At 40.3% G+C, this 26,550-nt stretch overlaps 1 protein-coding gene across 2 annotated transcripts in view; it reads left to right on the forward strand.

Moving 5' to 3' along the window:
* TTN (titin) overlaps positions 1–26,550 on the forward strand; it is a 275,309-nt gene that overhangs the window by 81,193 nt on the left and 167,566 nt on the right. For both annotated transcript variants that reach the window (XM_045066923.1, XM_045066924.1), the window contains 41 exons: positions 743–1,021; positions 1,141–1,419; positions 2,425–2,703; positions 2,821–3,108; positions 3,271–3,549; positions 3,643–3,921; positions 4,033–4,311; positions 4,425–4,712; positions 4,837–5,124; positions 5,638–5,919; positions 6,173–6,451; positions 6,565–6,846; positions 6,996–7,274; positions 7,382–7,669; positions 7,861–8,139; positions 8,235–8,513; positions 8,615–8,893; positions 9,034–9,321; positions 9,463–9,750; positions 11,071–11,352; positions 11,593–11,871; positions 12,304–12,585; positions 12,876–13,154; positions 13,601–13,888; positions 13,999–14,277; positions 14,390–14,668; positions 14,759–15,037; positions 16,048–16,335; positions 16,472–16,759; positions 17,484–17,774; positions 19,775–20,062; positions 20,863–20,955; positions 21,082–21,367; positions 22,260–22,443; positions 22,651–22,740; positions 22,837–23,104; positions 23,221–23,481; positions 25,306–25,515; positions 25,716–25,793; positions 25,889–25,915; positions 26,352–26,411. In XM_045066923.1, the coding sequence (XP_044922858.1) occupies positions 743–1,021; positions 1,141–1,419; positions 2,425–2,703; positions 2,821–3,108; positions 3,271–3,549; positions 3,643–3,921; positions 4,033–4,311; positions 4,425–4,712; positions 4,837–5,124; positions 5,638–5,919; positions 6,173–6,451; positions 6,565–6,846; positions 6,996–7,274; positions 7,382–7,669; positions 7,861–8,139; positions 8,235–8,513; positions 8,615–8,893; positions 9,034–9,321; positions 9,463–9,750; positions 11,071–11,352; positions 11,593–11,871; positions 12,304–12,585; positions 12,876–13,154; positions 13,601–13,888; positions 13,999–14,277; positions 14,390–14,668; positions 14,759–15,037; positions 16,048–16,335; positions 16,472–16,759; positions 17,484–17,774; positions 19,775–20,062; positions 20,863–20,955; positions 21,082–21,367; positions 22,260–22,443; positions 22,651–22,740; positions 22,837–23,104; positions 23,221–23,481; positions 25,306–25,515; positions 25,716–25,793; positions 25,889–25,915; positions 26,352–26,411 (10,320 nt within the window). The remainder of the gene's footprint in view (positions 1–742; positions 1,022–1,140; positions 1,420–2,424; positions 2,704–2,820; positions 3,109–3,270; positions 3,550–3,642; positions 3,922–4,032; positions 4,312–4,424; positions 4,713–4,836; positions 5,125–5,637; positions 5,920–6,172; positions 6,452–6,564; positions 6,847–6,995; positions 7,275–7,381; positions 7,670–7,860; positions 8,140–8,234; positions 8,514–8,614; positions 8,894–9,033; positions 9,322–9,462; positions 9,751–11,070; positions 11,353–11,592; positions 11,872–12,303; positions 12,586–12,875; positions 13,155–13,600; positions 13,889–13,998; positions 14,278–14,389; positions 14,669–14,758; positions 15,038–16,047; positions 16,336–16,471; positions 16,760–17,483; positions 17,775–19,774; positions 20,063–20,862; positions 20,956–21,081; positions 21,368–22,259; positions 22,444–22,650; positions 22,741–22,836; positions 23,105–23,220; positions 23,482–25,305; positions 25,516–25,715; positions 25,794–25,888; positions 25,916–26,351; positions 26,412–26,550) is intronic.

Genomic DNA, 26,550 nt, shown 5'->3' on the forward strand with positions numbered 1-26,550 from the left:
TTAAGTGTCCAACTCTTGATTTCAGGTCTTAATCTCAGGGTTTTGAGTACAAGCCCCATGTTAGGCTCCACTCTGGGTGTGGAGCCTACTTAAAAATACATACATACCTACATTTTAAAAACACAGGAAAATTATATATTCTTTTCCTCTCTCAAGAATTCCCATTTTTTAAAAATTATATCACTATATCTTGGTGCAATTAATACCAGTATTTTCTGTGGCCATTTTTCAGTATTTTTTATCCAAAGTCCAAGTTTTTCATGGTGTGAAGCAATTATTTCAGTAACATTTGTTGACGTGGAAGACGTAGGTCACAGGTGTCATAATGGCTTCCACGTATCTCGGTTATAAAGCCTTTACAAAACATTTCATCTCTGAAGTCAGGATTCTAAACCTCATGCAAATCATCTTCATAATGTACTTGGGTTTGGTTTTTGTTTACAATTTTTGCATCAGTCCTTATCATCCAAGATAAACTCGTATAGTCAGGTAGATAGAAGATTGAATTCCTCAGTAAGGACACCTAGTGTTCTTGTCTGGACTCTTTGCCAAGGAAGCAGAATGATTTTGTAAAAACTAATGGCTTCTCCAACGCAGTTTTTCCTCCACACTAAAATGATAGTTCTGGACATCATTTCCCCATTATAGTATCTTGACTCTTTTTTCCAACTTAAAAACAGGGAAATAAAAGCCTTTTGTGAAATGAAATAGCCCAATTCATTGGAAATTCTTGTTTTTACAGAACCACCTGTTTTTAGCAGCTTCCCTCCGGTAGTAGAAACCCTTAAAAATACTGAAGTTAGTCTTGAGTGTGAACTTTCGGGAACACCGCCGTTTGAGGTGATCTGGTACAAAGACAAGCGGCAGCTCCGAAGTAGTAAGAAATACAAGATTGCATCCAAAAATTTCCATGCAAGTATTCACATTCTCAATGTTGAAGCTTCAGACATTGGTGAATACTACTGCAAGGCACAGAATGAAGTTGGAAGTGATACTTGCATTTGTACTGTAAAATTAAAAGGTAAGCATATTTCCTGCACGCGGCGGAAATGCCAGGAATGTGCAAAACTTACTTTTTTCTCTGTCTTCCACTATCTGGACAACGTTTTCAACAATCTCCACCCATCTTTCCTTGTTCAGAACCACCAAGATTTGTCTCCAAACTGAACAGCCTCACTGTCATAGCTGGCGAGCCCGCTGAGTTACAAGCATCCATAGAAGGAGCCCTGCCTATTTCTGTCCAGTGGCTTAAAGAGAAAGAAGTGATCAGAGAAAGTGAAAACATCAGAATTACATTCGTAGACAATGTTGCAACTCTGCAGTTTGCAAAAGCAGAACCAGCTAATGCTGGGAAGTATATCTGTCAAATCAAGAATGATGGTGGCATGAGGGAGAACATGGCCACACTGACTGTGTTAGGTTGGTACAATGGTCCCTGATAGAAGATGATGCCAAACACCAAGTTGAGTCACTGGTAGACCCTCCTGTTCTGCATTTCTTCTAGAAGGATATAAATCCTTACCTGTCTGAAAGGTTTAGGAGAGGGGTGTCTGGGTGGCTTAGTCAGTTAAGCTTCTGTCTTCGGCTGAGGTAATGATCCTAGGGTCCTGGGATCCCTGGACCCTAGCATCATGCTCCCTGTTCAGTGGGGAACCTGCTTCTCCCTCTCCCTCTGCCCATTTCCTGTTCCACCTCTCTCTCACTCTGTCTCTCAAATACATACATACATACATACATACATACATAAAACATACATTTAAGAACGAAATGAAAGAAAGAAAAAAAAGCTTTAGGAGAAAGGACCTAATCAATCTTTTCTTCCCCCCTAATCGATCTTTCAAACTCTTTCCTGTTTCTGTGATCCTAACAAAACTTAGCCATTTGTTTCAATGTTTACTTACTGCTTTTCTTGATGGATTAGCCAATATAATCATGACTCACTTTTGTTTAAGCATGAAAGCTGCTGGAAGCCAGCATAGGCAACAAGGAAATTGTTTCCAAAATATGGCAAGAACTCCCAAGATCAAAGTTAAGTAGGAAAGACATGCACTTGTACCTTTGGACATTTTAACTTGGCAGCTGTTTGGATAATAGCTTTTAAAACTACTAGCTTTAGCACCTTAAAATAAAGCAAAAATATCAAGTAATTCATAATAACATGAATCATTTGCATTAGGGTCAAGTGCAAATCAGTACATACTGTGTAATATACACTGATTTGTTTTGGAAGTCAACTAGTGCAGAAAAATATTTCTTAATCCTAACCCCGAATTTCACAATAACATGTAATTGTGGAATCATCTCTCTCTAGGGATGGGAAGAAATACAACCACACCATGGGAAGAAACAGTCTAACGGGATTTGAGAGTAGGGGCATGGTAAAGGTAACGGACTTTGACAGATGGCTCTCACGCTTTATTTCAGAGCCTGCGGTCATTGTTGAGAAGGCAGGATCCATGACAGTGACTGTGGGAGAAACGTGCACTCTGGAGTGTAAGGTGGCCGGCACTCCTGAACTCTCAGTGGAATGGTACAAGGACGGGAAGCTGTTGACCAGCAGCCAGAAACACAAATTTAGCTTCTACAACAAAATCTCTTCCCTAAAGATACTTTCTGTTGAAAGCCAAGACGCAGGCACATACACCTTCCAGATTCAAAACAACGTGGGGAAAAGCAGCTGCACTGCTGTGGTTGATGTTTCAGGTCCGTTCAGCTACATTCCCCCCCCCCCATGGCTTTATGCAAATGCCTTTATCTGCCTTGGTCTCTCAGGGCGCTTCTCTTTCAAACCATGATGATCTCTTGCCTTTCCTCACACAGACCGAATGGTCCCTCCCTCTTTCACGCGGAGACTGAGAGATACTGTTGGGGTGCTGGGTACTTCTTGCATCTTGGAGTGCAAAGTAGCTGGGTCATCACCCATCTCTGTTGCCTGGTTTCATGAGAAAACGAAGATTGTCAGCGGAGCAAAGTACCAAACCACGTTTTCAGATAACGTCTGCACCTTGCAGCTAAATTCCCTGGACTCCTCGGACATGGGCAATTACACGTGTGTGGCTGCTAACACGGCTGGCTCCGATGAATGTCGGGCAGCCTTGGCTGTGCAAGGTCGGTGTTCCCTACGCAAACCGTTTCTTACAGATTCTCCTTTGGGTGCTCATCCAGGCACCCGTTTGTTGCCCATTCAAAAGGGCTCTTCATTTTTGATTCAAAGTTGCAACTAAATGAGAAGCTTACAGGCTCTATTCCATGTCCTCCATGTCTCTGTAGAACCACCCTCTTTCGTGAAGGAACCTGAACCTCTGGAAACACTACCAGGCAAGAATGTCACCTTCACGAGCGTTATCCGAGGGACCCCTCCTTTCAAGGTTGGCTGGTTCAGAGGTGCCAGAGAACTTGTGAGAGGAGACCGGTGCAACATCTATTTTGAAGACACTGTGGCAGAGCTGGAACTATTCAACATTGACGTCTCTCAGAGTGGGGAATACACTTGTGTGGTTTCTAACAGTGCAGGCCAAACATCCTGCACAACACGTCTCTTTGTGAAAGGTCTGCTCAATTGCACTTGCCCTTCCTATTTTTTCTACACGGGCATCTTTGCATTCTTCCTGTGTTTAATTGCTGTGCTTTCTCACTCACCAGAACCAGCTACCTTCGTGAAGAAATTAAGCGATCACTCTGTGGAACCAGGGAAGTCCATAATTCTGGAGGGCACCTACACTGGGACTCTTCCAATTTCAGTGACCTGGAAGAAGGACGGTTTTAACATAACTCCATCTGAGAGATGCAGCATTGTCACAACAGAGAAAACCTGCATCCTAGAAATTCTGAATAGCACAAAAAGGGATGCAGGACAGTACTCCTGCGAAATTGAAAATGAGGCAGGGAAGGATGTTTGCCAAGCTCTGGTATCTACATTAGGTGTGTTGTCTTACTATTCCCTTGTCAATGATTGGCATTTATGTGGCACCAAGCATGCTTTGTTTGGTGTTCTTAAATTCCAGTTGCTGACTGTGATCCTTTCTTCTTTAGAACCGCCGTATTTTGTTACGGAACTAGAACCTCTGGAGGCATCCGTTGGAGATTCGGTTTCTTTACAATGCCAGGTGGCTGGGACGCCAGAAATTACAGTATCTTGGTACAAAGGAGACACTAAGTTACGACCAACTCCTGAATACAGGACCTATTTTACCAACAATGTGGCCACACTGGTTTTTAATAAAGTGAATATTAATGACAGTGGAGAGTACACATGTAAAGCAGAGAATAGTATAGGAACTGCCTCTTCTAAGACTGTCTTCAGAATTCAAGGTGACGACATGAATTTAGAAATTAAGAAATTTTTTCATCTTAATTCTTTTATCTTTATGGAGAAATTTTTATTCAGGCTACTGATGGCTCAAGTGTCGCTTGTCTTCCTACAGAGCGCCAACTCCCACCTTCCTTTGCAAGACAACTGAAAGACATTGAACAGACTGTTGGGTTGCCGGTTACACTCACTTGTCGATTAAATGGCTCTGCACCCATCCAAGTGTGCTGGTATAGAGATGGGGTACTTTTAAGAGATGATGAGAATCTGCAGACATCATTTGTAGATAATGTGGCAACCTTAAAAATTTTGCAAACTGACTTGAGTCACTCTGGACAGTACTCCTGCTCAGCTTCTAACCCACTTGGAACAGCATCTTCTAGTGCTAGACTGACAGCAAGAGGTTTGTTCCCATATTAATCTTTCCCTTTACAAACCAAACCATGACTTCTTACTCATTGCCAGAGTGGAAATGGCCAATGGGAAAAGTAAAACAAAACACATTGCCTTCTCTTTTCATTTTCCAGAACCTAAGAAATCTCCTTTCTTTGACATCAAGCCTGTATCTATAGATGTCATTGCTGGGGAAAGTGCTGACTTTGAGTGTCATGTTACTGGTGCTCAGCCAATGCGAATCACTTGGTCAAAAGATAACAAAGAGATACGTCCTGGAGGAAATTATACTATCACCTGTGTGGGAAATACTCCCCATCTGAGGATTCTTAAAGTAGGCAAAGGGGATTCTGGTCAATATACTTGCCAAGCAACCAATGATGTTGGCAAAGACACATGCTCAGCTCAACTCAGTGTAAAAGGTATCATTACGTGGCATCTACCAATATCTGTTCTTTGCCACATCTGTGTCTTCTAAAAGTGCCTTTAGTTTTTAAGTGTTTGGGATAAATTGAGTCATGTTAGAATTCACATATTAGTATTGAAAACATTAATCAAAATTCTGTTTGTCTCTATATTGTTTTCGGAACTAGTGTTAACTCTAAGTATGGTCCTATCAGATAGTGTTGTCTAGTTGAAATTTGTTAAATATTGTAATATTGTTTCTACTGTCCTCATATTCTTTCTGTTATATGGAGTTCTGATTTATCATTACTAAATTTTGATCAAATACCTCTGTAATACATTAACTTATATGTTTTAGCTTATAAAAATAAACTTAACAATTAAATTCTATATTCAAAGCTTATTTAATAGAAAATATAATATTTACCATAAAATTACCAGGAAGTATATTCTTAATAAACCAGTTTAAATATATATTTATGAGATCTTCAACTACCAACACAAGTTGTTTTTTTCCTTTGATCTACTAGAACCTCCCAAGTTTGTTAAGAAACTAGAAGCTTCAAAAGTTGCAAAGCAGGGAGAATCCATCCAACTGGAATGCAAAATAAGTGGTTCCCCAGAAATCAAAGTTGTATGGTTCCGAAATGACAGTGAACTTCACGAAAGTTGGAAGTACAATATGTCATTCGTTAATTCTGTGGCACTGCTTACCATCAATGAAGGCAGCGCTGAGGACAGCGGTGACTATATCTGTGAAGCTCATAATGGTGTTGGTGAGGCCAGCTGCAGCACAGCCCTGACTGTGAAAGGTTAGACACACTAAGCTCCTTCCTTTCTTCTCTGATCAGATTCTTTCTCAGCGATATCATGAGCTCCAAAATAAAAAGGTTCACTCTGGGGACTTGCTTGCAATTCTTAAACTAGTTTTTGTGGATTGTTATTTGTTAACATACCATCCTACGGTCATGCCAATCATTCTTAATGACTCTGGATTCTAGAAGATTATTTTTCCGTTTTAGTAAGCAGATGTTCTCATCATTCATCTTCTTTTTTTTCTGGTAGCACCTCCTGTTTTCACCCAGAAGCCTTCTCCAATAGGAGCTCTTAAAGGTTCTGATGTTATCTTACAATGTGAAATTTCGGGAACCCCCCCATTTGAAGTGGTGTGGGTTAAAGATAGAAAGCAAGTTCGGAGCAGCAAGAAATTTAAAATCACTTCAAAAAATTTTGATACAAGTCTTCACATCCTTAATCTGGAAGCCTCCGATGTAGGAGAATATCACTGCAAAGCTACTAATGAGGTGGGAAGCGACACATGTGTTTGCACTGTCAAGTTCAAAGGTTTGTATACATGGTCACAAAAATATGTCTCTTCCTTTCATCTTTTCTTGCTTAACTAATAACTTACGTGACTGTGATTCTTTTTCTTTCTAACCACAAATTTCTTTCATTAGAACCCCCACGATTTGTGAAAAAGCTAACCGACACCTCAACCCTTATTGGGGATGCTGTTGAGTTACGGGCAGTAGTGGAAGGCTTCCAGCCCATTTCTGTTGTCTGGATGAAAGATAAAGGTGATGTCATCAGAGAGAGTGAAAACACCAGGATTTCATTCATTGATAATGTCGCCACCCTCCAACTTGGAAGTCCCAAAGCATCTGATTCTGGAAAATACGTGTGCCAGATCAAAAATGATGCCGGGATGAGAGAATGTTCAGCGGTCTTGACTGTAGTAGGTTAGTAACAAAATACAACCTGAAAAAAAATCAAATTGATTGGCCCATGATCATCATCTGCAAATATTATTCTTACCCCATTATATATTGATTACACTCTCAGTTTGGAAGGTGACTTTATTTTCAATGCATTATACTTCTTCTTTTAGAACCAGCCAGAATCGTAGAGAAACCAGAACCTATGACTGTCACTACAGGAAATCCTTTTGCATTAGAGTGTGTAGTGGCTGGAACACCGGAACTTTCCATCAAGTGGTTTAAAGATGGGAGAGAGTTATCTGCAGACAGCAGACATCACATTACGTTCATCAACAGAGTGGCTTCAGTTAAAATCCCTTGTGCAGAAATGAGCGACAAGGGGTTATATAGTTTTGAAGTGAAAAACAGTGTTGGTAAAAGCACGTGCTCTGTCTCGGTCCACGTGTCGGGTGAGTGGTATGAGGTCTTTAGGAATCTATCATTTTTCCCTGGGATGGGGGGTGGGGAGAAAAAGGAAGTTTCTCTTGTAAATGGAAAACTACCCTTCTCCACATAGATCGAGTCGTGCCTCCTTCCTTCATCCGCAAGCTGAAGGACACGAACGCCGTCTTGGGGGCCTCGGCGGTTCTGGAGTGCCGAGTCTCCGGCTCAGCCCCAATTTCAGTTGGCTGGTTTCAGGACGGAAATGAGCTCATTAGCGGCCCTAAATGCCAGTCCAGCTTTTCAGAAAATGTCTGTACGTTGAATCTGCACTTACTGGAGCCCTCGGACACAGGCATATACACGTGTGTGGCTGCCAACGTGGCTGGTTCTGACGAATGCTCGGCCGTGCTGACTGTGCAAGGTCAGTGTGCAAGGGGCAGGGGTGTGGTCGCCCTCCTGTCTGGGCCATGTGACATGGCACCTGCCTCATGTGGAATTTCTTCATATCTTGTCTTCATTTGCAGTCTTAGCTCCCTTTTCCCAGAGGAGCAAAACTCATCTCACCTGGATTTCTTTCTTTCTCTTGATCTCTTCCTCCCCTGGGCTATCCAGAGCCACCCTCTTTCGAACAAGTCCCCGACTCTGTGGAAGTCTTACCTGGAACGAGCCTCATCTTCACCAGCGTCATTAGAGGCACCCCTCCGTTCAAGGTGAAGTGGTTTAAGGGCAGCCGGGAACTGGTGTCAGGGGAGTCGTGCACCATCTCTCTGGAAGATTTTGTGACAGAACTGGAGCTGTTGGAGGTGGAGCCCTCACAGAGCGGAGACTACTCTTGCCTCGTGACCAATGACGCAGGCAGCGCCTCCTGTACCGCGCATCTGTTTGTGAAAGGTTTGCTCTGTTCTCCCCCTCATGTGTCTCTTAAAATTCCTTTCCAAGTCTTCATTTGAAGATGCACATTTCACCCTCATGTTTCCTCCATACAGAACCGGCCACCTTCGTGAAAAGGTTGGCTGACTTCAGCGTGGAGACAGGCAGCCCCATTGTTCTGGAGGCCACGTTTACTGGCACACCTCCCATCTCAGTGAGCTGGATGAAGAATGAGTTCCCTCTCTCACAGTCTCACAATTGCAGTATTACCATGACAGAGAAATCGACAATCCTGGAAATTACAGAGAGCACTATAGAGGACTACGCGCAGTACAGTTGTCTGATAGAGAACGAGGCCGGGCAAGACATCTGTGAAGCTCTGGTGTCTGTCTTAGGTGTGTTTAATTAACCCTCTTTTTGTTGCTGTCTTTTCCTTCTTTTAAAACCTCCTCTTCAAGTTCATGTGATTGATTGGTTATCATCCTTCGTACCCTAGAACCGCCCTATTTCATTGAACCTCTGCAACACGTAGAAGCAGCCATCGGAGAACCCACGACTTTACAATGTAAAGTGGATGGAACCCCAGAAATTAGAATTTCTTGGTACAAAGAACATACAAAGCTACGATCAGCTCCTGCATATAAAATGCAATTTAAAAATAACATTGCCTCTTTAATAATCAACAAAGTGGACCACAGTGATGTGGGAGAGTATTCATGCAAGGCAGAAAACAGCGTGGGGGCCGTCGCTTCCTCTGCCGTGCTTGTTATCAAAGGTGATGATGGTTTCATTCAACAAGTCGTGCCGTGTGCTGATGGCACCATTTTCTTAAAAACATCAAAATTGTAATGGCTTGAAGTATGTCATGGATGTTGTCTCTCTTGTAAATAAGGATTATTTGTAACTTCTTTACAGAGCGCAAACTTCCACCTTCCTTTGCAAGAAAACTGAAGGATGTTCATGAGACTCTTGGTTTCCCTGTTGCATTTGAATGTCGCATCAATGGCTCAGAACCTCTTCAAGTGTCTTGGTACAAGGATGGGGTGCTTTTGAAAGATGATTCGAATTTGCAGACATCTTTTGTTCATAACGTAGCAACGCTTCAGATTTTGCAAACTGACCAGAGCCACGTTGGTCAGTACAATTGTTCAGCTTCTAATCCTCTTGGAACTGCTTCGTCCAGTGCCAAGCTCATTCTCTCAGGTGAGTATCTTATCACATTACCCTCTTCATTATGAAAGCTTCACTGATGTGGGCCACTGTAAGACTGGTGCCACTTAGTTTCTGCTCCATGGCTGGGAGCATGAAAACTAAAGTCACCATGTTGGTCTTCACCCTTTTCAGAGCATGAAGTGCCTCCTTTCTTTGATCTAAAGCCTGTATCAGTAGATCTTGCTCTTGGAGAAAGTGGTTCTTTTAAATGTCATGTAACTGGAACTGCACCCATCAAAATCACTTGGGCCAAAGATAACCGAGAGATTCGCCCTGGAGGGAACTACAAGATGACTTTGGTTGAAAATACTGCCACACTGACAGTTCTCAAAGTAAGCAAAGGTGATGCCGGGCAGTACACCTGCTACGCAAGCAACGTTGCTGGAAAAGACTCTTGTTCTGCTCACCTGGGTGTACAAGGTACATGTTCTAGTCAAGTAGCAACATCTCTTTTACGTTTTCAGTATCTTGAAATAAAAGAGGAAGGGTGTGCTTGAAAGTTATGTTTAGAACATTTTCTGGTAATTAGATCAAATGGATCTAGGACCTTCCAAATGGGGCCAAGCTTTAACGTTTTTTATTTAAAAAATACAAAACTGATGAAACATGGACTGAACGTCCATTTTCAAAGGCTAAAGGTAGAGACTAGGGAAATAGCAAACAAAATTTTTTCACGGAATTGCAAGAAAATCTAAGTTTGGAAGAAATCAGCTTAAGACAAAAAAGGAAGTGATCTCAAATGCTTTATTTTGCACACTAGTTTGTAAATTAATGGATTTTGTCACTCTAGAGGACAGCAGATCCCAAACAAGCCCTTCAGGAAGAGTCAGCTTGTGCTCACCTCTCTTTCTCCACTAGCCCCCAATGAAAGAGTTTAGGAAGCCAGAAGGCTGGGACAACATCGATACCCAACCTGGTGGAAGGCAGCCATATCTTTCTGTACCAAGTTCATGGCTGCCATTGTCAGAAATTAAGTCCTTAACTCAGTGAGCTACTGACCTAACCCATTGGAGAATTTTTGAGGGTATTTGTGGTGGTGGTTTATAGGCATCTTGAAATTAAAATAGAATTTTATTTAGCAGTGCATTTACTATATGACATGCTCTTGATCATTTTTATTTCTCTGAGCTTGAATTTTTTGCTTCAGTCATGAAGAAAGCCTTACTCTCCCCAACTGCAAAGGGAAATTATGAGGGTTGAAGAAATAGCTACGTAAGGTCTATAAGAGAAATGGGCATAAATTTTAAGATATCTCACCCAGTTTTGTTATTCTGACTCCTTATGGTACACATCTGGTATCTTTGCAGCCAGAGTAGATCCATCTCCCCTGGTTTACATCCAGGAGACTAGTCAAGCCCTCTTATTCCCTGGAAATTCAGAGTGCTTCCAACAACAGACAGAGCCCCGGGCCTCTGATATTGCTTTAAAGATATGATTCTTTTGCTGGGAGGAGAAGCATGTCATAGGGATTAGTGTATTTTCCTCCTTCTGTTTGCAATAACATTTGATGCGGGTGCTTACAGAAATGCACACACTTTATTTTAAGAAATTTCTACTTAGATTCAACTTAACCATTCTTAAGGACTCATTATGAACTATTCTTCCTTGAACTATATCACATAAATATGTTTTCCAGAGTTTAAGACCTCTCCGACAGAAGGGTTCCTTTTCTCATGTCATCTGGAGTTATATGTGCTTTTTCCATCCCTTACATTGCTATTTTCCTTCTTGGTCCCATAGAACCACCCAGGTTCATTAAGAAGCTAGAACCTTCAAGAATTGTGAAACAGGATGACTACACAAGATATGAATGTAAAATAGGAGGGTCTCCGGAGATCAAAGTTCTATGGTACAAAGACGAGACTGAAATTCAAGAGCGCAGTAAATTCAGAATGTCATTCCTCGACTCGATGGCGGTGTTGGAAATGCACAACCTCAGTGTTGAGGACAGTGGGGACTACACGTGTGAGGCCCGAAATGCAGCGGGCAGTGCAAGCAGCAGCACCTCCTTAAAAGTTAAAGGTCAGTTCGTACTCTTCCTTCATATTTTTCACAGTCGACGCCTCTTTAGCTGTCCTCAAAGGTCCCTGTTTGACTCTCCAGCAACATCTTCAAATTTTTGAAGGATAGGATCAAAAATTGAAAGTGATGTTTTCTATCTCTGTGTTGGAATAGAAAGCTGATTCTTACTTGAAACTCTATACTTACAGAATACATCCTGATTTTCCTGTCTTTTCTAATTCAATTACCTTCCAATTGTAGAACCACCCATTTTCCGCAAAAAGCCTCATCCCATTGAGACGCTCAAAGGAGCTGATGTCCATCTTGAATGTGAGCTTCAGGGTACTCCCCCATTTCAAGTTTCTTGGCACAAAGATAAGAGAGAACTTCGAAGTGGCAAGAAGTACAAGATCATGTCTGAGAACTACCTGACGAGTATTCACATCCTAAATGTCGATGCCGCTGACATGGGGGATTACCAGTGCAAAGCCACCAATGATGTGGGGAGTGACACTTGTGTCAGTTCTATCACTCTGAAAGGTTAGAACGGCCTCAGTCTTTTCTGTCTTCCATTTCCCTTCTAATTTCCTTCCCTCTAATTTTAATGCTCTGTTTGCTTCCTAGTGATTGCCCAGTCCTTTATCACCCCCTGTGTTTTCTACTTTCCCTTTATTCTCTTCCAAATCCTTTGATGTTTAGTGTGCATCTCATATCCGAATCCTACCAAGGATCATTTGAGATGGTTTTTCCAGTGGGTTGCATTGAACTCAGAAAGCTTGGAAGGGACAAGACATTTGATTCTTTTGGCTTAATATAAACTGTAACATGTCCCTGCTCCCACTCACCAAAAATAACCTCTTATTTAAGAAATGAAAACAATGTATTGTCACTAGTGGAATTCCTAGCATTGCATAACTTGAGGGAGGTCTACTAGCCCCACACATTTTAAATGATTTGTCTCTTTTTTGTCAGCACCACCAAGATTTGTGAAGAAGCTCAGTGATGTTTCTACCATCATTGGGGAAGAAGTTCAGCTGCAGGCTACTGTTGAAGGCGCCGAGCCAATATCAGTGGTGTGGTTCAAAGATAAAGGGGAGATTGTTAGAGAGAGTGACAACATATGGGTTTCTTATTCAGAAAACATAGCAACCCTACAGTTTGCAAGAGCAGAAACAGTCAATGCTGGGAAGTACACCTGTCAGATCAAAAATGATGCCGGAATGCAAGAATGCTTTGCCACGCTATCTGTTCTCGGTCAGTATGAGTGGAATGGAACGTTACCATGAACAAGAAGCACACACTTACTAGTATCTGCCTTGTCTTTTCTTCTCTTTTTTCTTTTTTCTTTTCTTTTCTTTTCTTTTTTTTTTCAGTGTTCCAAAATTCATTGTTTATGCACCACACCCAGTGCTCCATGCAATATGTGCCCTCCTTAATACCCACCACCAGGCTCGCCCATCCCCCCACCCCCTTCTAGTATCTATGTTTTCTCTAGCTTTTCAGTTTGAATGTAAATGTTGAAGGTAATTTATATCTCATTCCAGAACCTGCAGCAATCGTGGAAAAGCCAGAGTCCGTAAGGGTCACCACAGGGGACACCTGTACCTTGGAGTGCACAGTCACAGGCACACCTGAACTCAGTACCAGATGGTTTAAGGATGGAAAAGAACTGACAAGTGACAGCAAATACAAAATAAGCTTCTTCAACAAAGTGTCTGGCCTTAAGATTATCAACGTGGCACCTAGTGACAGTGGCATATATAGTTTCGAGGTGCAAAACCCTGTTGGCAAAGACAGCTGTACAGCTTCAATTCAAGTTTCAGGTTGGTCGGTGGGGCTTTTATCTCACTGTTATCATAACGTAATTCCTGATTTACATATATGTGTGTGGGATGCTCTGTCTTCTACAGTGGGACATTAGTAAGTTAGATCCCTTTCTCGGGGGGAAATTTCCACAATTCAGAGTGGTAGGAGTAAAACTGAACCCCCGGACAAGGATCAGGTGGTCTTTAACCCTCTCTTATACTGGGATAATTTACCATATAATGATTCACAGTGATGAGAGACCAAAAGCCCTCTCCTGTCAGCTAGCACATCTTGCCCATTGATTCTCGAGGTTTTCAGCTGTGTGAACCCAGAGGGAATTATTTGATATCCTTGTAAGAAAGCCTAGTGGATATAGGTGTATTCCATCAAAAAAACAATAATTCTCTTCTCAAATCGTTTTATAACTGATGTCCCTTGATTGTTTGATTTTTATCCCATTCAGACCGGGTTGTTCCTCCTTCATTCACGAGAAAATTGAAAGAGACAAAGGGTCTGTCTGGCTCCTCAGTTGTCATGGAGTGCAAAGTCTATGGGTCACCGCCCATCTCTGTCTCCTGGTTCCATGAAGGAAATGAGATCAGCAGTGGACGGAAATACCAGACCACCCTGACAGACAACACTTGTGCTTTAACTGTGAACATGCTAGAAGAATCAGATGCTGGTGACTACATGTGTGTAGCTACTAACGTTGCCGGTTCTGATGAATGCCGTGCTCCTTTGACCGTGAGAGGTCAGTTCAAACAACAGGAAAATGGAACTGCATTTCATAACATATTAAGCAAGATTATCATCAAAATTCAAAAATATTAAATTGCTCTTGGTATGTAATTTTTTGTTTAGAGCCACCATCCTTTGTTCAGAAACCCGAGGCCATGGACGTGTTAACCGGAGCCAATGTCACTTTCACAAGCATCGTAAAAGGAACACCTCCTTTCAGCGTCAGCTGGTTCAAGGGTAGCAGCGAACTCATCCCGGGGGACAGGTGTAACATATCTCTGGAGGATTCCGTGGCAGAGCTGGAGTTGTTTGATGTAGAGACAACACAAAGTGGAGAATATACCTGCATAGTCAGTAATGAGGCTGGCAGAGTTTCTTGCACGACACATCTCCACGTAAAAGGTTTGTTTGACGGCTAGTCCGCATTTTTACACCAGACGTACATGAAGGAACAGCTGTGTTTCTGTCCGAATGTATGTGTTTGATATCGTATTTTCCCATTTGCTTATGACAGCTGCAGCCAAATTTGTGAAGAGACTCAATGACTACAGCATAGAGAAAGGGAAACCCTTGATTCTAGAGGGCACGTACACTGGAACGCCTCCTATTTCAGTCACGTGGAAGAAAAACGGCATAAATATAATGCCTTCTCAGAGGTGTAATATCACCACAACTGAAAAATCTGCAATCCTGGAAATTCCAAGTAGCACCATAGAGGATGCCGGACAGTACAACTGCTACATTGAAAATGCTTCTGGAAGAGATTCCTGTTCGGCACAAATACTAATACTAGGTTTGTTGCGACCCCGCCTTCATTGCGCCCTATATAAAGACTCATTCTGACATGTCTCTTTGTGACAAATTCTCTCTCTCTTGCCTGCAGAACCACCGTATTTTGTCAAGCAGTTGGAGCCTGTTAAGGTGACCGTTGGAGATTCTGCCTCTTTACAATGTCAGATTGCTGGGACCCCTGAAATTGGGGTGTCTTGGTACAAAGGCGATACGAAATTAAGACCGACTACCACCTGCAAAATGCATTTTAGGAACAATGTTGCTACACTGGTTTTCAACCAGGTTGATGGTAATGACAGTGGAGAGTATATCTGCAGAGCTGAAAACAGCGTGGGAGAGGTTTCTTCTTCAACATTCCTCACGGTTCAAGGTGATTGGAATGTTTTAAGAGTGAATGAATTTGTGTTTCTTTTGAACCATATTTAAAATATCTGGCGAAGCCCTCGTTTTAGGAAAAGCTTGCCCAAGGCAAAATGTTCTGCTTAAGAAATTCCATCTACAGTTAGTGGCTCATCCTCTTCTGAGACTGGGAGAGATAAGAGGATTACATCTTCAGTTGAAAGGATCATGCAGTCACTTGTCTCTATCATTAAATCTTTCAGAAAAATGATAACCATATTTTTTTTAAAGATTTTATTTATTTATTTGACAGAGAGAAATCACAAGTAGATGGAGAGGCAGGCAGAGAGAGAGAGGGAAGCAGGCTCTCTGCTGAGCAGAGAGCCCGATGCGGGACTCCATCCCAGGACTCCGAGATCATGACCTGAGCCGAAGGCAGCGGCTTAACCCACTGAGCCACCCAGGCGCCCCATAACCATATTTTTAAAATTGCACTTCATAAGTGTCCCATTAAAATTGCCACAGGGCGGTCTTTTTTAAAAATGTAGAAGAATCTTCTATGTGCCTGGAGACCTACCCCAAGCCTCTCCGTTGCTCTTTGAGCTTACATAATTTTGTCCCTAGTGTGCATTAGGGTGACAGCAGAGGGAAAATTTTGCCCCAGAAGTTTATGTTTTTCTTTGTGGCCACGTTAATTCAAGAGCTGTTAGCACCTCCTGATATTTTTTTAAAGATTTTATTTATTTATTTGACACAGAGAGAGAGACAGAGAGGGAACACAAGCAGGGGGAGTGGGAGAGGGAGAAGCGGGCTTCCTGGTAAGCAGGGAGCCTGATGCAGGCCTCGATCCCAGAGACCAGGGATCATGGACTTGAGCTAAAGGTAGACGCTTAGTCAGACTGAGCTACCCAGGTACCCCAGTACCTCCTGATAGTTTTATAGACATCCTTTTGTCTATATAGCAATCACTGTAGGAAGGATATTTGGCAAATTAAGAATACATATTCAGAAGTACTCATTATTTTGATTCTGCTCCTACAGAGCAAAAACTGCCACCATCGTTTTCCCGGCAATTGCGAGATGTTCAAGAAACGGTTGGATTGCCAGTTGTGTTTGAATGTACCATCCATGGATCAGAACCTATCTCGGTGTCTTGGTTTAAAGATGGCAAGCCGTTGAAAGATGGCCCGAATGTACAAACGTCGTTTTTGGATAACGTGGCCACTCTCAACATCTTTAAAACAGACCGGAGCCTTGCGGGCCAGTATTCTTGCACAGCCACGAATCCCATCGGGTCTGCTTCCTCCAGTGCCAGACTCCTCCTCACAGGTTTGTGGCCGCTTCAGCTTCTTTCTGTCTTGGTAGTTAAAATTTCTATCATCAAAATGAAGGAGAAAATGCCACTGTTTCTGTAAAGTGGGATGGCTGCAGAGCCTGAAACCGTGTCTTTCTGCTCTGTTTTTAGAGGGGAAGAACCCGCCCTTCTTTGACATCCCTGTCACCCCTGTGGATGCCGTGGTTGGGGACAGTGCTGACTTCGAGTGCCATGTTACTGGAACACAACCAATAAAGGTCACCTGGGCCAAAGATAGCAGAGAGATACGAAGTGGCGGAAACTACCAGATAAGTTACCTGGAAAACACAGCCCACCTAACAATTCTGAGAGTAGACAAGGGAGACTCTGGGCAATATACCTGCTATGCTGTGAATGAAGTGGGAAAGGACTCGTGCATGGCTCAACTTAACATAAAAGGTATCTTTTGTTTTGCATAATTGTTTCCTGTTCTTTTCCAAGGGTGCAGTTTCTATCAGGACAGCAAAATTTAGGACAGTTTTCCACAAATGACATAAAAATGATGAAGAAGAAATAAGTTTCTCTAGAGAACAAGTGATCTTTTTAAATCCATATTTTTTAATATATTGTAAGCATTTTATTAATATTGCATAGAATATAAAGTTCTATGCTTACTATATAGAGCAAAAAATAAAGTATTAATTATAGCTTATATTATACAAATATACATATATATTCACACACACGTGTATATACATACACACATGTATATTTCTGACTTATCAGATGTATCTTTCCACTACCCCCCTCTCATTCTACCTCAATAACCAATGGATACCTACTTTGTTCCATGAAAACTTAAATCTATATTTTTCTAAAATTGTAGATATCCTACATGACCCTAAGACCACCCTCCTCTTTTTCTTTTTTTTACAGCTATGTGGTTCTGTAAATGGTCATAAGTTATTTTTATCATTTATCCCATAAATCACAGGACAGTTTAGAATAAGCTTGTGGAAGGAAGCAGAGATGTTTAGAAATAGACACTGATTCACTTCATCTAGTCAGTTAGCATTAACTTCTAATGTAAAGTAGGACTTCATTTTCCTGAAGAGCCTTCTGTCAATAACCTGCTTCCATTTCAAATGGCTTCCAATTCAAATACCGTTGCAATTTCTTGCAGAGCGGCTCATCCCACCAAGTTTCACTAAAAAACTCTCAGAGACTGTTGAAGAAACGGAAGGGAATTCTTTCAGACTCGAGGGCCGTGTTGCCGGTTCCCAGCCTATAACAGTTGCATGGTACAAGAATAATATAGAGATACACCCAACAGCTAACTGTGAGATCACATTCAAGAACAACACCCTCCTGCTGCACGTCAAGAAGGCGGGCATGGGCGATGCTGGTTTGTACACATGCAAAGTGTCAAATGACGCGGGCTCTGCTCTGTGCACATCTTCCATTGTCATCAAAGGTGAGTCATCATCGTGGTCCCCAGCCTCTGCCAGTGTTCTTCTTATTGCCTGTTAGCTAGCTAGGCCTGTGCATTTCTTCTGATTTGTGCATTTCTTCTTTAATTCTGTTGGCCAGATAAGTTCTAGAAGATACACAGTTGACTCTTAAACAACATGGAGTCTAGGATCACCAACAAATCCCCGTGTAAATTTTGACTCTGCCAAGACTTTTCTGATAGCGTCCTGTTGACAGGAGGCCTTACCAATAACATAAACAGTTGATTATATATTCTTACAATACAGTGAACTGGAGAAAAGAATACATTCGTATCAAAGAGGGAACCACACCATTCCAACCCATGTTGTTTAAGGGATGACTGTAAATATACGGGATGTCACTGGCTGGCCATAATTCCACATATATTTATTTGAAATACATACTATTTATAATTACATGCCCAGCAAAGGAGGTGTTCTGTAATAAATGGACTAAAATCTTAGCATGTGAATCATATCCCAAAATTCTCTCAGGTGGTTAGCAGTCTAAGTCTACTTGGAAATTCATGCCTCAGTAATATATGAATTTTTATGAAGCATGTGTATTTTGAAAATTTCTTAAAATTTCGTCATGGAAAAACACATTAGCTTTGCCACTTACAAGTTATATCACATTCTGAAACACTCTCTTTTCTATTTCTAAAGGATTATTTTTGACATATCCTACCCAAAGCTTGTAGCCTGTAAATGAATGTTAATCGCAGACAAAAGAGTAGAATTTGTTCAAAGGGAAAAAAAAAAAGATGAGAGGAAAGATGCTGTCTATTATGGAGGATGTATTTACGTATATAGTCCTAACTTGAGGGAAAGAAATAGACTATCTTTTAAGGAGATCCTTTTTTCTGGTCCTCTGATCATAAAATGGCTTCATCCAGATGATTATGGTGCAGATTCATCAAAATCACTTTATAAGCCAACTTTCTTAGAGCAGCTTGGAGTTTGATACCAGCTCTGATGTGATATAGTTAGCCATTTCAGGGCACAGGCATAGGTAATAGGTTAATGCCACTAATGGGCTTGTGTCTTTGAGTTGTCTTAACTTAAAACATACTCATTTTATAGAATTTAAGTTCATTTAGTTTTAAAATATATGTAATGAAACAAAAAATATATCCTTAATGGTGGTTTATATTCATGATTTATGTCCCTGGTGGTTTTGCCATTGAGTAGATGAGTACTTTCTATCACATTCTGAGGCTATTTCTTCATAGAATTTTTTTTTTAAGAGTAGGTATTGCAAGTTTTAATCATTATAGTCATGACTGTTGCCTTATGTTTATAACTAGTTCTCAGTATCATTGAATAAAGCCATTACATAATATTGAGTTGTACACGCCCTTCCTACCATGTTACCTGTATATTCCTCATTGGTTTTCAGTTGAACACTGAGCTTCAACTGCTATATCCCTTGGGCAAAGATGAGATTTTAAATTCTACTGTAGCTGCACTTCATAGCTAAAGAGGAAAACCAGGGAAAATCACATATTACGATGTGGGTTCACAGATTACTCAAATGTTGGCTTTCTTTCCCAGAGTGTGGCAAGAACTGCTGCTCTAGATGAGCAGAATTCCCCAGGAGGCCCTTTGTTTTTAGGGCATAGCAAATATAGCAAATATACATAGCAAATATACAGCTATATGCATGTTCAGGGGAATTAGCAGTGTGCTGTACAGCACCGAAGTTTATGGGAACTGCCAGTTGCCATGTTTGCAGTGTTTAGTCAGGACATGGAGCTTGCAGGATCTTTGGTCAACATGGCATCTGCTCTTTGCTTGTTTTTCAACCTTTATCTTCCTTAAAAACTCCAACAAATGCAACTACTGCCTTCAGAGAGGAATCAGTCTTGATTCGGTTACTGATTCAGCTCATTACCCGTTAGAGGCAAAACTGGTTTCTTTTCTGGAATTTCGAAACTTTTTGCCTTTATGTTCCTTTTAAGCAAAGCTATCTTTGTAATTCCAGAACCAAAGAAGCCACCTGTGTTTGATCAGCACCTTACTCCAGTAACAGTAAGCGAAGGAGAATTTGTGCAGCTCAGCTGCCATGTGCGGGGATCGGAACCCATCAGGATCCAGTGGCTGAAGGCTGGAAGGGAAGTAAAGCCCTCAGACAGATGCAGCTTCAGCTTTGCTAATGGGACTGCCGTGCTGGAACTGAAGGATGTGGTGAAAGCAGATTCGGGAGATTATGTGTGCAAAGCTTCGAATGTGGCTGGAAGCGACACTTCAAAAGCCAAAGTGACCATTAAAGGTACAGATACCTCAAAATTAGCATTCCAGTTAAGCCAATGACCACTCCTATTGATTTGTGTATTACAACTTAAGTAAGAATAGAATTCATTTTTCAGAAATATCAATTAATGCTCATTTGCAATTTATAGCCTCCTTGTTATAACTGAAGTATTAGATAATTGAGTGGGAATAATTTTGATACACATTGTCTGACATTACCCACAGTTCACCATCCTATTTCTCATACCTCTTCCCACCATATCCAAGAAGGTATAATTAAGGTCCAAAGATGATCTATGATAATGTGACATGAGGGAATCTAATGTCATAGTCCTGGAGGAAATCGATCGAATAAAGCCAAGCCTAGAAATATGAAATTGGACACTGCTCTTACGATTGTAGTTCAGCCAGAGCACCTGGGTGGCTCAGTGGGTTAAGCTTCTGACTTTGGCTCACGTCATAATCTCAGGGTCCAGGGATGGAGTCCCGCACTGGGCTCTCTGATCAGCATGGAGCCTGCTTCCCCTCACTCTCTGCCTGCCTCTCTGCCTAGATCTCTGTCTGTCAAATAAATAAATAAAATCTTTTTTAAAATTATAGAAAAAAAACTATTATAGTTCAACCTGCATGCGAAAGCTACAAGTAGTTATAAATGCCTATTAAACTGCTTTATCTTCCATAATCCACTCTTATACGTAGTGAGTCCTGGAGTGAATGATATCTTTGATACTGCCAAATGCCTAAAGCTCATTTTACAAAGGAATTATTTATTCCACTTTTAAGGTAACTGTGATAATAAAACATGTAAATGTTTTTTAGACAAGCCAGCTGCAGTCCCAGCAGCTAAGAAAGCGGCCGTAGACGGGAAACTCTTCTTCGTGTCAGAACCTCAGAGTATCAGAGTGGTAGAAAGTAAGTATTTCGTGAGCGGTACATTACCTTCACTGACTTTGTATGGTTTTACCACTGATTTAATTTTGGAAGAGCTGATTTGGGGAAATCAAGGTTTTTTATTCATTTGCTTTCATTCTTCCTTAGAAACCACCGCAACATTTATCGCAAAAGTTGGAGGTGATCCAATCCCAAATGTTAAATGGACAAAAGGGAAATGGAGGCAACTGAACCAGGGGGGTCGCATTCTTATCCATCAGAAAGGCGACGAAGCAAAGTTGGAGATTAGAGACACCACAAAGACCGATTCTGGATTGTATCGGTGTGTCGCATTTAATAAACATGGTGAAATTGAAAGTAACGTTAACCTACAGGTGGATGAAAGGAAGAAACAGGAGAAGATTGAAGGAGATCTCAGAGCAATGCTGAAAAAGTAAGTTCAATTAAAACACAATGAATACTGTTATGCTGAAAATAAATTAAAAAATAACGCTTATATGCCATAAAGAAAACATGAAATAAAAACATTATGAAATATCAAATAAATAAATAAAATCTTAAAACACACACACACACACACAGTCATTTTCCAGTCACAAAGAGATCTTTTAAGAGGCATGGACCATCCCTTCCAAGATTCTGATGATAAATGAACATAAGCACACAGACATTCTCACAGAAACGTATAAGCAAACACCCAGTATTTGGGCATAGGTTAGCAGATTCTGAATGATCATGAGGAAGTTTTGAGAATGAAGTGAGTTTTATTAAAATTTTAGGCAAAGGAATTGGCCTACAGAGAAATCTATATCTGTCTCAATATGAAATTTTTGTTTGTACATAGTATTTCTCATGTTCTGAATTCTTTCCTAGATCAACACTTGAAACATTTCCATAATTACCAATACTTTCAACACAAATTATGTTTCAATATAGTCGGTTATTAATCAACATTTTCCTTCCACACATCTTTCCCATAACACATGATGTTTACCCTTATTAATGCTTTTCCAGTGCTGTTGCTTTTCCTTTTAATTATTTCATTTGGTTGTAAAATTTACAAACATTCCAAATTCTTTCTTAAATTCTTCAATTAAATTTCTGTGCTTTGTTAGAATGGTCTAATCTTTACTTCATCACCAAACCCACTTTTTTTTTTATTGTTAATGCAGTAAAACTAATATTTCTTAAACAAAGGATATAGCACTATGCCTTTGTGAGAGGGTGAAAAAAGCCTTATTGATATTTATAATCTTTAAATGATGATAGGCAATTCAAAATAAGTAGAAAACAGGTGATTCATGTTTATTTCTGATTTCATTCAGGACTCCAGTCTTAAAGAAAGGATCTGGAGAAGAAGAGGAAATCGATATCATGGAACTTCTCAAAAATGTTGATCCTAAAGAATATGAAAAATATGCCCGCATGTATGGAATTACTGACTTCCGAGGTCTTCTTCAAGCATTTGAACTGCTAAAGCAAAGTCAGGAAGAAGAGACACATAGATTGGTATGATCTTTTGTAAATAGCGTCATCTTAAAAATTAACTTTTGAAACATCTAATAGGTAGCCTTTGAATTTCTAGAACCCTACAGCTGTGTGAGATCATTTAATATAACCTAAGCAGCATCAATAATGGAAGCTGAACATAATCATTGCATCCTCCAATTCAATTTTTTCCCCATATGTAATACTGTCTATGCTTTTCCTCCTCAGGAAATTGAGGAAATAGAGAAGTCAGAGAAGGATGAAAAGGAATTTGAGGAACTTGTATCATTTATTCAGCAAAGGTTGTCACAGACAGAGGTAAAGTGAATCATGAAGATAATACAGTGAACAGACTGTTATTGGGAATTAGAAGGGAAGGAGTGACTAATGTGTGTTAATTCTTTACTCTCGTAGCCTGTCACTCTGATCAAGGACATTGAGAATCAGACAGTTTTGAAAGATGATGATGCTGTGTTCGAAATTGACATTAAGATTAATTATCCAGAAATCAAGCTTTCATGGTACAAAGGGACTGAAAAACTGGAGCCCAGTGATAAATTTGAAATAAGTATTGATGGTGATCGACATACACTCAGAGTCAAAAACTGTCAACTTAAAGATCAGGGCAATTATAGGCTGGTGTGTGGTCCACACATTGCTAGTGCTAAACTAACTGTAATTGGTAAGTAGAAAGCATTTTATTTAAAAAAAAAAAAAAAAGCAATGTGTGAGATTCTTTTACTGTTGAGCACATCTGCATGTATATTAAACAAAATGTTTTCTGTGTCATACCTGCAGAGCCTGCCTGGGAACGGCATCTTCAGGATGTTACTTTGAAAGAAGGCCAGACTTGCACCATGACATGCCAGTTTTCCGTGCCAAACGTAAAATCTGAATGGTTCAGAAATGGCAGAATCCTTAAGCCCCAGGCTAGACATAAGACAGAAGTGGAGCACAAAGTCCATAAGCTGACCATCGCTGATGTTCGAGCAGAAGACCAGGGGCAGTACACCTGCAAATATGAAGACCTTGAAACTTCAGCAGAGCTCAGAATCGAAGGTGGGTGAATGGCCACAGCTGGGGTTATTCGTGCAAAAGTCAATGGCAAATGTGGTGCAGGACCCCTCCCGCGGCCGCCCTGCCATTACACGTATACCAAAGTGCCCGTGTGTTTTCCTTTCCCAGCACACCCTCCCAGCATTCACTCACATCTCAAGATGCACACTAAATCAAGAGACGTGTTCACACAAGTGCTGGATCTTTTGCATGTTTTTTTTTTTTTCTTTAACCGAAGGCAGACTTCAGTCCAAACAAAGACATGACTGTTACTTGAATTCCATAATTCTGCTAAATTCAATCATTCCTTGTAATTTCAATAAATTGCATAATTCTCACCCCTATGATTCTCATTGTAAGATAGAGATCTTGGAAATGACTAGATTTTATAGCATTGCTAAAAGATCTTGGCTATATCTAATAGATCTAAAAAAATCTTTTTTGTCTATAGAAATTAATTTGTGTGAGATTAACTTGTCTGAAGCTTATTAGATAAAATTAACAATGTCATATGTGATTAGCAGCTCTTTTTCAAAGTAATTATTTAATGCAAGGCTTATATTCCAACCTTCTAAATCTCTGAAATAAAGGGAGATCTCAGGATATAAGAGCAATAATGTTTATTTTCTAATCCTTTGATCTTTGAATCTACTTGTCTGAAACTTATTAGATAAAATTAACAATGTCATATGTGATTAGCAGCCCTTTTTCAAAATAATTATTTCATGCGAGGATTATATTCCAGCCTTCTAAATCTCTGAGATAAAGGGAAATCTCAGGATTTAGGAGCAATAATATTTATTTTTTAATCCTTTGATCATATGCACTGTTTGAAGACTCCCTTGGACTGTAGTGAGCAACATTTTAGCTGTAATGATGTTTCAACATAGTGGTAGGTGCCCATTTATAGTTGTTAAAATATAATTAGGTGACTTATTTACACAAACATTTCAACTTCTCAGGCTTGCTTTAAATGGATATCAATGCCTGGTTTTATTTTAAAGGTCAGAAAATTTTAGTAGGTTTCTATGTGAAGGATCCAGTTGAAACGACTTCTCATTTTTTAAATTATTGCATTCTTATATGATCCTTCAAAAAAAAGAAAAGACTCACCAGAGTATTTTTGATGTCTGAGATGTTCTTGATACAGCTAGACACTGAATTCCAGACTTCTAAAATCTTGCAAAAAGATCCTCTACTGCAGCCCATTCCCCTACTAAATACCCTTGCCATTCATTCCCAGTGTGAGGGGTGGGGTGAGCCCTTCGTACATGGCCACAGGTGCTTACAAAGCAAGTTTCAGAACTCTCAAAAGTGAACCGACTGAAATTGAGAAGTTCAGATTTCCTCTTGAGTTTAAAGTTTCACAAGGAAAGTTATGGCATACTAGATAATAAACAATTCTAGGTCCTGAATCAGAAAATTCTTTAACAGAGGAAAGAATTTCAGAGGTAAATAAGTTACAGAGGAAAATGAAGTTTATGTTCCCTTTATTTTGAAGCCCCAATTTCACTAACATTTTTAAAGTTTAATTTGACTTTTGGGTCTTAAGCCCTTTTGACTCTTGCTTTTGTGCAAATGCTTTAAGGACGCTCGTAGATTTCTTACTCTTTGCTATGTTGGTCCTGAAGAAATACACTTAAGTATAGGGATAATTTTTTGTTACTGATGCAAAACAGAGCACTTTCTTTTTTTCTGTGTTTTCAGCCTATGTTATTTTTCTAGCTGGTTACACAGGTGGAGGCTTTGGATACCTGAGGGGAAAGCACAGTGGAAAAATTTCCTTCCTGTACAATCTCACTTTGACTCTCCTTTATACTTGAACAGCTGAACCAATTCAGTTTACGAAGCGCATACAGAACATTGTGGTGAGCGAGCATCAGTCTGCCACCTTCGAATGCGAAGTGTCCTTTGATGACGCCATCGTAACGTGGTACAAAGGACCAACAGAACTGACTGAGAGCCAGAAGTACAACTTCAGGAATGATGGTCGGTGCCATTATATGACCATCCACAATGTGACCCCAGATGATGAAGGTAATTTAGTGGACAGCATCCCTGTGAATATATAATTTAAATCTTGTCTGTTTTACATATTTCTACCCTAACTTATACTCTGTAATTCTATATAGAATACGTTTTTTAGGAAAGAGAATGATAAATAAATCCATACTGTATTTAAATAAAGAAATGTTATTTATAGATGTACCAGGAAATAAAAATTTGATTCTTCTTAGGTGTCTATTCAGTAATTGCTCGACTGGAACCGAGAGGTGAAGCAAGAAGCACAGCAGAGCTGTACTTAACGACTAAAGGTCAGAGAACACCTCCATTTAAGCCACTGCAATCCCTGAAATAGTCCTGCCTGGACGACTCTAAATACAAAAATGTCATTTTTTTTCTTTTGCAGAAATTAAGCTTGAGATGAAGCCTCCTGGTAAGTTTAAAAAAAAAAAAAAAAAAACGAAAAATCAACCCTTGCTCAAATATATTCAGCAGATTTTTGTAAATGGTGGAAGCCAAACTGAAATGTCTAAAAATATTCTTTAGGTTTTTCAGTAAGATCTTATTCAGTAAAATGATTTTCGGGAAATAATATAACTGTTAGGCTTTGTGAGCTTGGGAAATGAAAGATAAGAAGGTCTCATCCAGCTGATATCTAGGATCATGCCAAAATTTTGTGGCCATAGAACAGAACCAGTTTTCACAGGGAATAAACATGCCTATGTGGTTGTATGCAAAAGAATCCTAATATCTCTGTGTCTGTGTATTAGATTCTGCTGTTGGAAATGCCTGACAAGCACATCTTAGTTGACTAATAAATATGTGTGGTCTCACTGCCTCCATTCTTACCATCAATTGTTCCTTTTCAGATATTCCTGACTCCAGAGTTCCAATTCCAACCATGCCTATCAGAGCAGTACCTCCAGAAGGTAAGACCCAGCACAACACCTGGGCTTGCAGCAACAATGTTCTGTACCACTAGGAAATTAGTGAGGCCAAACCATAGTAGAGAGCCAGAACACATCCTTGTGTGTCATAGTCTTCATTGTGTAATTAAAAATCAAAGCA

This window comes from Mustela putorius, unplaced genomic scaffold (genome assembly GCF_011764305.1).
Source record: "Mustela putorius furo isolate JIRA1106 unplaced genomic scaffold, ASM1176430v1.1 tig00003869_pilon_pilon_pilon, whole genome shotgun sequence".
In the NCBI taxonomy this organism is placed as follows: domain Eukaryota; kingdom Metazoa; phylum Chordata; class Mammalia; order Carnivora; family Mustelidae; genus Mustela; species Mustela putorius.